The sequence below is a fragment of the Pagrus major genome, chromosome 15, assembly GCF_040436345.1.
Source record: "Pagrus major chromosome 15, Pma_NU_1.0".
Taxonomy (NCBI): Eukaryota; Metazoa; Chordata; class Actinopteri; order Spariformes; family Sparidae; genus Pagrus; species Pagrus major.
Genome location: NC_133229.1, coordinates 22915940 through 22928105, shown reverse-complemented (window position 1 = coordinate 22928105; position 12166 = coordinate 22915940). Strand labels below are relative to the sequence as shown.

General features: G+C 44.2%; 1 protein-coding gene across 1 annotated transcript; it reads right to left on the bottom strand.

The window, feature by feature from the left end:
- Positions 1–311: 311 nt before the first annotated feature.
- On the bottom strand, positions 312–10578 carry klf5a (Kruppel like factor 5a). Its single transcript, XM_073482173.1, has 4 exons — positions 10292–10578; positions 8074–9226; positions 6673–6732; positions 312–3237 (listed from the first exon to the last, which is right to left on the bottom strand). Exons 1-4 carry the CDS (start codon positions 10445–10447, stop codon positions 3059–3061), a joined length of 1548 nt encoding a protein of 515 aa, XP_073338274.1. The 5' UTR covers positions 10448–10578; the 3' UTR covers positions 312–3058.
- Between the last annotated feature and the right edge of the window lie 1588 nt (positions 10579–12166).

Sequence of the window (12166 nt, the reverse complement as noted above, 5' to 3'; positions counted from 1 at the left end):
GAAAACCGGCAGGATCAGCACTTTCACAGGACCCATGTTTAGATTTTAAAAGATTAAGTGTGGTTATGCCTTGTTTGCTTCATGCAGGCCTTGACGAGGCTTGCTCTAATGTCTCGCAGACATCACACTCTCTCCGCACAGCGTGGCCCTCTCTTCAAAAAAAAAAATTGCTTTAATATGAACCTCATGGACAAAAACAAAATGAAGCACGCGCTTTGATCGCAGCAACACCTAAGCCCGGGAACATTAAAAGGTAGAAAAGGAGAAAGGAGAAAAATTTCACCAATAATCTCAGCACAAGAGCACATCTGTAAAAGTGTCAGTTGACTTTATTAGGATCGGCTTCACTCAGTTGAAGAAAAACAACTTTTGTCTTTGGAACATTTACCTAGGAAGGAAACAAATCTACAAAATAAGTCGTTGGAAGGACAATATATAAAACAATGGCATCAAAATATCTTTGACAAGGAAACAAAATGAAAGAAATAAACAAAGGCTCAAATATTTTTTGGATGTGGGGCGCTTTCCTCTTTTTGCCCTCTCGTTTTACAAAACAATAACAAAAAAAAGGGAAAAAATAAACAAAAAAATCAAGTTATTTACAGTGCATATATTTACATTAAGGCATTTTTGCTGGGGAGAAAGACGGTTGATCTGATACAACCCCCACTTCTACACAATCAAATAAATAGTCAGATTTACCATGATACATTACAGTGCTATATTATCTTTATGCTACCTGCAGTGAATGAACAAATACAGTTAGAGGCGCAGGCTACATCACACCATCAACATGGACATTCAAGTGTGTATTAGAGGACAGGTTCACATTTTTGCTCCAGTCTATCTTAAAAGGAGCAATATGTAAGATTTTAGTTGGAAACATTCAAAAATGAAGGAAGAAAAGGTGAAGAAATATCAGTTTGACATTATGAGGTTTATGTACTTTGTTGCAGGGATATCTACTGAAGTTAGCATGCTAACAAGCTAACGGTTGTGCCCCTAGCTCTCAGCCTGGACTGCTAACTGTACAGCTAACTGAGCTAACTAGCTAATGGCAGCTACAGTTAGCAGCCATTAGCGGTAGCTCTGGTGATATCCTGCCTTCTGTTTGTTTTCAGTGTGAATTCGACAGGTGGCCTATTCTTACATATTGCACCTTTAAAACAATCCTAATGTGGAGTTTAAGAGAGTTTTTGGCTGTCTGTTCCTCTTCATACTGACTGAGACGAGATCTCAGACTAAATTGATTTCAGTGGAGGAGATGGGGAACGAAAGAAATGCTTGAAGCTCAATAGTTACTCAAATCTAATCATAAAATCTTCCAAACTTAGTGTCTTTTTTTGTACAAAATTCCCTCTCGGTGTCATTCCTCGCCGCAGCTCAACAAGGAAACACTGTCTGCTGCCGGAGCACAAAGAGGCACTGATAAGACTCATTTTGAAATACGCCACATTATCTTCAGCCGAACTTCACAATGCATTATTTTTTATTACATTGTTGATTCTGTCTCTTATCATTTGCACTAAAAATGTTCTGAGCAGGGATCTCTTTATGGCCAGTATGGAGAGGGAAGAAGCAACCATTAACTCTTGCAACACACACATGGGTTCATGAGGACTGTTTGAAGAAACACTTGGAAAAAAAATGTGAACTTCTCCTTTAACAAAACATGCACCTGTGTTTGATTGGCCGATAAAGCCAAGCTGCATGTTAGTTGTGTATGGAGTCAGAGTGAGAAACGACTGACTGTCTTTTTAATTACGTCAGGATGTCCGTGAAGTGGCCTGAGCCGACCTGTTAAAACACAATGAATGATGGGTAACCTTGTCTTTTAAAAAGAAATTCCACTCTTTCCGGAGCTCCAATAGATTAAGAAATAAAAAAACAAAAGAAAAATAAAACAGCACCATGTGTGTTTAAAAGGACTGTCCACATTGATCACAGCTCTGCTACCACTGAACGAACACACGTAAAAACAGAGAAGGAGGCACTTAATAAGGTGTCGGCGACGATGATGACGATGATGCTTTGGTTAAAATCGTTTGAAAGAAGTAAAAACGCTGGATGAGACAGACGGACAGTAACTGTATTAATTCAAGCTTGTGCATCAAACACAACTGAGTGAATTCTAGGATACATCTGAAGGTTCTGTTACATTTCTCTGGTTGGAAATCCGTCAAAAGACAACATGAATAATTCATCGCCTAATTGCTGCTCTTTAGCAACCACCCACCTCGCTCTGCTTCTCAGTCATCCTCTGATCTCTCTCCTCTCTCTCGTTCTAAAATCAAAAATCTTTCTATCTCTCCATCTCCACCCCTCCCTCGTTTATTCTCCCCCCTCGCACTATCTTCCCTCTCTCCAGAGTATAAATGCCTTCAATTTTTAATATCTGAACAGCGATGATTTGTGTGGCGTTCGCGGAGGTTCAGTCCAGCGGTGATAATGATCGTTCCAGTGGTGAATGAGATGCATGGGCCCCCGAGAGAAGGCTCAGACTTAGATTACCAATTCTAGTGCAAACCGAAGGATTTGGTATAAAAATTAAATCTGGATATTCCAGTTATATAAACAAACAAACTAACAAACCGAGGAGTAAACAAAGATTTGGCTTGACTAGTTTTGCAAACAAAAACATGATCCAGTTCTATGTTAGAACAAAAGATGTACAAGTTTTGATTGGTAAGTGCTTTCTTTCCAGTCAGTTCTGCAGCTACCGTTTTCTTTTTGCTATCATTTTTCTCCTTTGTATTTGTCCACAGATATCTATACCAAGTATATCTGGAGGTCAAGGGACCAACAACTTCATCTGGCCCTTGTTTTTCTACTATACAACCTCCAAAGTGTCCCACTCTGGGTTAAGAGCAACACATCTGTTAGGCCATCGTACCGTTTTCTAGCACACGACAGCAGCACCGGGAGGAGCTGTGGCGTCAGTGACAGTCGCTCTGCGTCAGGCAGCTTGTAGCAATGTAGTTGTGGGAGACAGAGTAAGTGCTTTATGTGTGTCAAGACAGTGCTTGGGTGTTTTTTTGTAGCGCGTGTGCAAACGCTGCTAGTTCTGGTGTCTCTTCATGTGCAGGGCCAGGTGGTCGGATCGGGAGAAGGAGCGCGAGCAGACGGCGCACTGGAAGGGTTTGGCGCCCGTGTGCTTCCGGTAGTGACGCGTCAGCTCATCCGAACGGGCGAAGCGCCAGTCGCAGCTGTCCCACGTGCACCTGTACGGCTTCTCACCTGCAGAAAAGAGGAGAAAAGAGAAAGGCTGGGTGAAAAAGTGAGCTGAGTTTCTCGCTCGATCACATGATTTCCAGCACTCTATGTGTCAGTGTGATTATGAGTATTCATAGTGCTGATGAAACTCATTATCGTCAAACAGATTCTAATTCACGCATGATTCACACAGTTGGGTGGAGGAACTGGGAAAACAGGCTTCGCAGAAAACGCTGGTTGTCTGACAACGTACACAGTCATAACACTGTCACAGGCATTCAGCAAGCACTTGGACACCAACACTGCACAAGTTTCCCACGGGTGACTCTCTGCTTTTGCCTCTGTGCATTTTTCTTTGATGGATGTTTCGCAGTTGCTCTGCCATTCCAATAATCTTTCAGCTGCAGCCTCGGGGCACGTTGCAAAAAACTAGTGTGACCTGTCTCTGTCAGCCACAGCTCCGTCTTAACCACGCTACCCAACCACCTGCCCTGTCAACTGGCCCAAAGTTGGCATTTAAGCCGCAAGATGCAACTTCTAGGGAAAGATAGTTGTTTGTTTAGTCAACTCCAGGTTTCAGGAAAGCGTCAGTTTTTAATGAACTGATAATTAGACTCAACAATCAACCATTTGTCTCCACAGTTACAGTTGCTATGTGTTCACCACACCTGTGGCTTCAATCCACGCAGTTATGTGAGATATCCGCCTCCGACTTTTTCTGCCTCAAGATAATTGAGTTTTGAGTCTCATTCCCAACTCGTCACATACTGACGCTTTGGGGTGGTAGCTTACCCTACCTGCAATCCAAACCAATACAAACTCTCTTCATTTTCATGACTGAATAAACTGAATAAACAAATTGACCTTAAAGGACAACACAATTTCATACTGTATTACTTTGGTTATATTTGGCGGACCCTGCCACCTTTCTAGCTTTAGACAGTGTTCTGGGGACCTTCCTCTGAGAACAGCTTGTTTATTCAGTTGTGGAAAAATAAATATATCTGAGTTTGTTTTATAACCTCGTTAATATTGTAAATATTAAAATTCTGAGTTTGAATTTCTTCTCCAAAACTACATAGTGCTCGTATTTGTCATCTATGACAGTAAATGAAGAGTCTCTGGGACTTTTTGGACTGCTGGTTGGACAAAAGAAGCAATGTGAAGACATCACTTTGAGCACAGGGAAATTGTGACGAGCATTTCTTTGCGCTATTTTTGCATTTTTTTGTGTAAACAAACGATTAATCTAGAAAACAAGCAGCAGATTAATTGATAATGAAAATATTTGTTGGTTGCAGCCCTAAAAGAATCACAATTATGTCTGTCATTTCTACCATCTATGTGTTTAGTTATGTCTGGAAACAATGGATGCTTCAGAAATATGGTCAGTTTTGAAGAGCTCCATTCTTGCCCAACTCATGTTCTGTCTTTGGTTTGTCTCTTTTTCTTTGGCCTACTTGGAGAAACCTCCTATGTAAGTTTTTTTGCCTCTGCATGTAATTGATTAGAGAGTGCCTGAAGTGTTAACCACAGAGCTGTGAGAGCAAATTATAATGGAATCTAATGGAAACTGTGCTGACTGGTTGAAAGTCTATTCTTCTTCTTCTCAGCCTTGTTTTTAACATCTATTAACATATTTATAATGATCAGAGTGATCAGAAAATATGTAGACTATTTGTAATCCTCTTGCAAAATCGCAAATAATAATTCAACAACAATGTGTCCTTTCCAAAGATGATGTCCACATCGCTCTGGATAGCCCACAGACCTGGCTGTGAACAGTTTCCACTGGAACTACTTCAGGGGAAGAGATAGTGAATATTGTTAACAGCGTGTTCTGTGGCTTGTTCAGACTAATGAGATGATGGTTTCCTGAAAATAACAGCTAAACAGTTTAAATGTCATTTCTCCAAAACTCTGCGCACCATAAACATAATTATTCACATCCATTCAATTAGGGTGGAGGCAGAAATCTGGACAAAATAAGAGCTTTGGGCATGCTGGATGCTACTTGAGGTTAAGCAAGAAAATATGATGTTTTTTTTGTCGTTTGTGTGAACCAACCCTTTAAAACAAGCACAGCAAGCTCTGCTGCGTCGCTAAAACAAACAGCCACAGTCGACCAAGTGTCACTGAACTTACAAACACACACCTGAAACTGAACACAATGAGGAGAGACAAAGACACCAAGACATAAAAAAAAAGAAAAACAAAAAGAGTGAACTGGGAGGAGTGTTCAGTTTTCACAATACACACATACACATGCATCCATGCGCACACACACACACACACAAACAATCAGGGTAATGGATGTTGATGGAGATTAGAGTGGGAACTCCCACGGGGACCCAAACGCATTAGGAATCATCTCATACAGATTACTGACAGGTGTGTGTGGACGTGTGTGTGTGTGTGTGTGTACGTGTGCATTCAAGCAGCTGAATAAGAGAAGTAGAATGAGTAACAGACAAAGATAGAAATGAGAGGGGGGTAGGGGTGGACGGGTGAAGGTGGGAGGACGGCACAAAGCAGACGAGAGGACGTTAAGATGAATGAAAGCGATAGAAAGGAGAAAAAAAAAAGGGGAGAACATAACAACTCGTGACTGACAAAAGCAGAGAGGATATGGAAGTGGCTGCTACATCCCTCTGAACGTGTCGTGCTCTCATCTTGTGGTCTGTAATAACTGCAATAACCACAATCAGCCTGCAGCGAGAATGACGCCAGATCTAATTGTCGTGTCATGTTCTCGATAACTGAAATGCGAGGCACGCACACCCACAGCGATGTCCTGAACACGTAGTTCAGATTCATAAGCAGAACAGATTTTGGATCGCCAAGTGCGATGAGTGAGTTTTGTTTGTGTGTGTGTGTGTGTGCATGTGTGAGTCCAGATGAGTGAGGAATGTGTAGATATCAACAGAAGCTTTGTTTTGTTAGCTGGAGTGAGGTGTGGCCCATCACCTTAGCGCTTGTTTGTTGACTTTGCTTGTGCAAAACTAACAGTTCCAAACTTAATGTGATAAGAGAAGAAAGGGGAGAAAAGGGAAAACGGACCGTGAAGCGTACAAGGATTATTGTAGATATTTTTATATCTGCACAGGCAGGTCTCGTATGTATTTATAGATGCAAACAAGCCTAACCAGTCTCAGAAAAGCACAAAACATCCATGTCTGAACAGGAACTGATGGCACCGTACGTCTAGCGCCCACCACATAGTCTGAGAGTCCTCCCCTGGCAGAAGTGTGTCACTTCCACCTGTTTTGATGGAATAGTATATTGGGCAGAGGATGGGAATGGGGTAGGATACATTTACACACACATGCCAGGAACACAACACTCTGCCTAGCAACATGGTGCCAGGGCAGATACCGAAATACGAGTCGCAGCGGGCAGAGCCGCTTTTTCGACGAGTCCAGTTTAAAAAAGCTGCATTAATTCGGAGGAATGTCTTACCCGTGTGAGTCCTGAGGTGAGCTTTCAGATGGGACGACTTGGTGTAGACCTTCTTGCAGCCTGACGAGATAAACAGAGACAGAAGGCTTAATCCAAATAGTTCAAGTGTCAGTTATGTATTCACCCAATAAACCGAGCTGTGGTATGCGAGAAATGTGACCTAATGAAGAGCAGAAGCCGTTTGGAGTGAGAGAGAGTAAATGTTTGTTTTTATTTTTTTTACCGTGTTAAAAAAGTAGCCACATCTTTCTGCTAAAACGGTCTAAATTTGGTGTATTTACTAAGAAATTCAGTCAACCACACGCCACTAATCACGCTGAATGCTGCTCTGTGGTAAACATCTGTTTACTGCACCTGTTACTTTGCCTTCAAAGTCGAGATATTTTAAGTTCAGGCTTATAAAACCTTTTGAACGACGTTAGACAAAGCACATAGATTACAATGTCAAAAGGTCGTTAGGGTGTTGAATGATTTACAAAGATATTCATCAGATTTAAATAAGGAAATGATAGAATTTCATGTCTTGCACAGACAGTGAGCAGCTGCGGCAGCGTGACTAATATACACTCGGGTAGAGTGTGGATGCGTCTCTCGTGTGGATATGTTGAATCTGCTTCATCTGACTTTAAAGAAGTTAGACGTGTGCGAACACGCTGCAGGAGCCTCCGTTTAAGCCTATTTTACACGCTGCCATAGGCTAGTTGACATTACATGTCCTACAAGTAGCTGCACATCGTACAGCTCCAGTGTGTGTGTGCGCATGTGTGTGTTTGTGTGCCCCAAAAAATCTCAAGCAATTTGAACTGTGACTGTATGTAAATATGTTTGAGGAAAAGGTCAAAGGATTTAAGTATAACATCTATCTAATTAACACACACACACACACACACACACACACGCACACACGCACACACACACACACTGACTCTCTCTCTCTCTCTCTCTCACACACACACACACACACACACACACACAGGTTTATTCCACTGTCATACCAGCGATGACTTTAAAGCCACAACAATGTGTGAGAGCTGACGGATGAGAGTGCACAGCCGTTTGGGGTCAGACAATAAATGCAAAGCAGTTTTTGAATCAGACAGTTAATTGAAAGGTAGTGACTGATGATCTGCACTGCCAAAATATTTTAATTCCAGTGCAGCGTGTGCTCTGCTGTGACTGCAGTACATATTGTGACTCATCCGCCTGGGAAAGTAATTCAAAACACAACATATAATTTGTTGAGTGTCCTAAAATAAAGCAGTTGTGTTTTCTTAGAGCTGACCTTGAATGGTCAGATATTCACCTCACCACAGCACAGAGTTAAAATAAACAAACAAACAACAGTGACAAGAACCAGCATGCGCACACACTGCATCAGCAGGCCGGCGTTATCGATCTAACCTGGGTAATCACAGTGGTGGATCCGTCTTTTCTCCAAGTCTGGGTTGTTCCTCCGGTTGTAGCGGGCAGGCACGGTGGTCTGAGCTGGGGTTGGGGCTGGGGTCGCTGCAGGGGCTTGGGGAAGGCCTGAGGCCTGGCCCGGGACCGGCGTGGGACCTGTCGTGAGCGGCAGGGCCAGACTACCTGGTCCTGGGCCGGGACCGAGTCCAGGGGTGCCACCTGCCAACTTGGAGGCGATGGTGGCTGCGTATGAAGGAGGAGGGGACATGGTGTGGAGCAGCTCCTTCTGTCTGTCGGGGCTGCCTGGCTCCGAGCTGGGCGGAGAGGGCGGCAGGTAGGGCACCTGCTGCTGGAGGAAATGAGGGTGCGCCTGAGCGTGAGGATGTGTGTATGCTCCTCCACCCAGGCCACAGTAGACAGGCTTGGCCGTCTGCTCTTGTTGAGACGCCGAAGAAGCCACCGGCAAATCATGGAAAGGCGCGTGGATAGTGGAAGTGGAAGTGTGTTGTATCTGCTGCTGCTGTTGCTGATGATGATGATGATGATGCTGCTGATGCTGATGCTGAGCCCCCATACCATTGCCATGGTGATGGTCCAAACCGGAGTTTAGTAGCTGAAACAGCGAGCCGCCGTTGTCATGGTGGTGGAGGGCGTGCTGCTCGAACTGCGATGACATTTCCTGTTTGACAAACACCTCCGGCACCGATTCGCCACCGCGGCCGCCTCCCGACTGGTTGAAAACACTGGTGAAGTCTGGTAACCCTGTTAGCGTCATGTTTATGGCTGAGCTTTCCATGGCAACGCTGCCGGGGCCGTGACCAGATGTGCCACAGCTACTGGTGGGCGTAGTGTTGGGGCAGTGCAGCTGCAGGTTGGGGGAGAAACACGGGGAGGCAGATTCTGTTTTGATTTGGGTAAGACCTGTGTGGTTCTGCTGCTGCTGAGGGGGCCGCGCCTGCTGACACAAGCCCATCCTCAGGTAGGCGGCGTCGGGGAGGTAAAGATTCATGTTGAGGGTGTAGGGAGCCCCGCTGTGATCGTCAGTGAAGAAGCTATCCATAACAGACGCGCTGTCTCTCTGTGACTTCTGCTGGCTATCTGCAGGATGTGGAAGGGGAAGAGGGGAGAGATACCTGTCCATCTCACACTTTGCCTGTTTGCAAAAAAGAGAAAACACACAGGAAAAAAAAGTCGAGTTTAGAAACAGAATCATAAAGAAAACTTTGGACTTCAGCAAGTGCTTCTCACGAGCGAACCACGAAACTATTCCGAGGTGTTATTTTAAGAGGACAAAGGTTTGATGGGACAGTCACCGCGAAAACATTTATCAAGTAGTCATCAATAGGCGCTTGCAAAATTCCCTCTCTGCCTGCAAGGCTGAACTCAAACACCCATCAGCTGCAGGGGCCAACAGTTGAGGTATCAGGGCCGTGTTCTGGTGCAGATAAACAACCACGCTCACTATCTCTCATACTGAGAGAGGAAAAACACCAGATATTAACAGACAGGAGGCGGACGATGAGCGATCAAACTGTAGCAGGTGAACAACTTTGCATCAAACTAACCCTCGTTTACATTCTGCTTTGGGCTCTGATTGCTGTGAATCTGAGGGATCTAAGTGGTGTAAAAGTTAGAGGAGCCCTGCAGCAGAGGATGAAACAGCAACATGAAAGGGAATGGGGAAACACCCATGCTTCCCTGTCCGCTGCAGCAGCAGCAGCAGCAGCAGTAGTCTGGGGATGGGCTGCTATTTCTAGGCTCCTGATCCGACCAGCTGTTATACACACACACACAGACACACACACACACACACACAACTCTCATCTCTGCTGCACAAGTTTCCTGCTCACTGAGGGGACAGAGTTGCCGGGACCTTTCTGTCCGGTAGCTGGAGTCAGTTGTCGTCAGCGTGGTATGATGGTATAAGAAGGGGGGACGCCGACAACTGGTGACCAACTGGCTGGCACAGATAGAAAACATGCGGTGAATGCAGGCGGAGCAGCTCGGGCTTTCGCGTCCAGCTGGTCCCGAGCCTGCTCGCTTATTGCCGCAAACAAAAAGTACCGATCAACATCCCGCAGCGAGGCGCCGATCGAAAAATTTCGGGAGGCCACGGGGGAAAAAAACACCAAACCTGGATCTAGCCACCGATCCGCCACGCCCATTCAATAAAACACATCAGTGTAGTGTGCGTAAAGTCTTTTTTTTTTTTCCTAACCTGAGTGTAGTCGCTCGCTCCAGCCTTGTCCGTCATCTTGCAGTCCAAGCCGAACAACGCCGACTCCTCCAGGGGGAATCCGGCGGGCACGGTCGCCTTCTGCAACGGGTAGAAGGGATCCTCCTGGCCGCCGCTCATCGTGAGTGTCGCGGCCATGAAGCTTCGCTGCAGCACCGCAAGTGATCGCTCGTCCTTGTTATGCAAAAAAGGAGGATGAGGATGCTGCTGCTGCTGCTGCTACACGGGGAGAAGAGGAAGGAGAGGAGCCGACGGGGTGTAGTGCGTGTGTTGGGATTATTAATTAATGTGCGCCTGTCTGCTACATCTCCTTCCACTTGTTTCATCCCTCCACCGGCCCACAGACACTTTTCTATCTCCCGTTCAGGGCGGGGCGGCCCGGGGTAAATACAGCACATGCACCGCCCACAACGCTTTAAAAAGGCTTTGATCATTCATTCACTGGCCACCGCCCTACGCGCCATCTAAATACATTAACAACACTGTCGTAAAGCGCGCGCGCACACACACACACACATGCAGAGAGGCAGTGAAGGTTAAACTCACACACCATCCTTTCTACACAACATGGTTTGGTTTTTTTTTATAACAAAAATATATAAAACTGGAATGGGATGAAGATTTTATAGGAATTACTCATCATCACATTCTGGACATTACACTACATGTACCTAAATAACTCGCTGTTAAAGGAATATTCCAGACATTTATGTCATATTTCATTAAAGGGTAGCACGTTAAAGGAAAAGTTCACCCCAAAATTAGAATCTATCTATCTATTATTTTCTACTTTTTGATACTTTAAAGCAATGTTTCGGCATTTAGGTTAATACACTCATTCACTCTGGTTATATTTCATTATAGGGTGACACATTAAAAGAAAAGTTCACCCACAAATGGCTCCGGCATAATCCAAGATCCCAAATTGATTTAAAACAATGTTATTTATACCATCGATATACGGTCGAGCTCCAGCACTTTTATCTTAGCAGCTACAGAAAAGATTTGGCCTTAAAAAAATGTCAGCAGCCCATCAGCATGGAGTTGAGTAGATATTGACTGAATTTTCGTTCTTGAGTGAATTTATCATTTAAAGTGTGTTTACAGGTCTGTGGGAGTACGACAGCATGTGTGGAAAAAGTAGTGTGTATGTGTCTCCAGAGGAAGCTGCATGTAGTCTGATAAATTATCTCCAGTGATGTCACTCAGTGGTTCAGTTGCATTGTGGGCAATGTGGGTGCCAGGTTTTGAAAAGGAAGAATTTGTGGATTAAAAATGATGATATCTCTGGTTCTGGATTTTGATCTTTTGTTTTCAAACTGTCCATAACGAGTCCAATGCTTGGGAAAGTTCAAGTTGAGGTATTTTATTTTTCCAAACATTTGGAAAAACTCCTCCACAGAAAACATTATTGAACAAGGTGTAGCAGCACTTGGCGTCAGGAGGAAACTGGACTTCAGATGGAAAATTGGTGGAGTGCCATTTTAATGTGATAGCGGGGGATTATGAAGTCCTGTCAACTCAAGTCCGTATTATTTGCATACCACAAAATCCCAAGTTTATCACAAGTTTATCCTCCGGTTTATAACGGAAAATACCTTGTGCTATAATTATCTGACACATACTTAAGTGTATATGAAAAATAAAGTGATAAACATTGTCACGTTCTATCTATTTTAATATAACAGGAAAAGAAGGTGGCATACAAGGAAAAACCTGATGAAAAGGGATAAACCCGCTGTAACACAGTCCTCTAGCCGAGTTTAATATGACACCGATAACACGCACGATCTGAAATGATAAAGGTATGCCTACTATGTCTATATTTAAAGCCAAAGGAGATTCAGCTTAGGCAAA

Coding starts and splice junctions, on each gene's coding strand:
- klf5a (XM_073482173.1), bottom strand. CDS start 10,447: ATGGCCGCGACACTCACGATGAGCGGCGGCCAGGAGGATCCCTTCTAC. Junction 9,227..10,291: donor GAGCGAGCGACTACACTCAG/GTTAGGAAAAAA, acceptor TTTTGCAAACAG/GCAAAGTGTGAGATGGACAG. Junction 6,733..8,073: donor CCACCACTGTGATTACCCAG/GTTAGATCGATA, acceptor TTATCTCGTCAG/GCTGCAAGAAGGTCTACACC.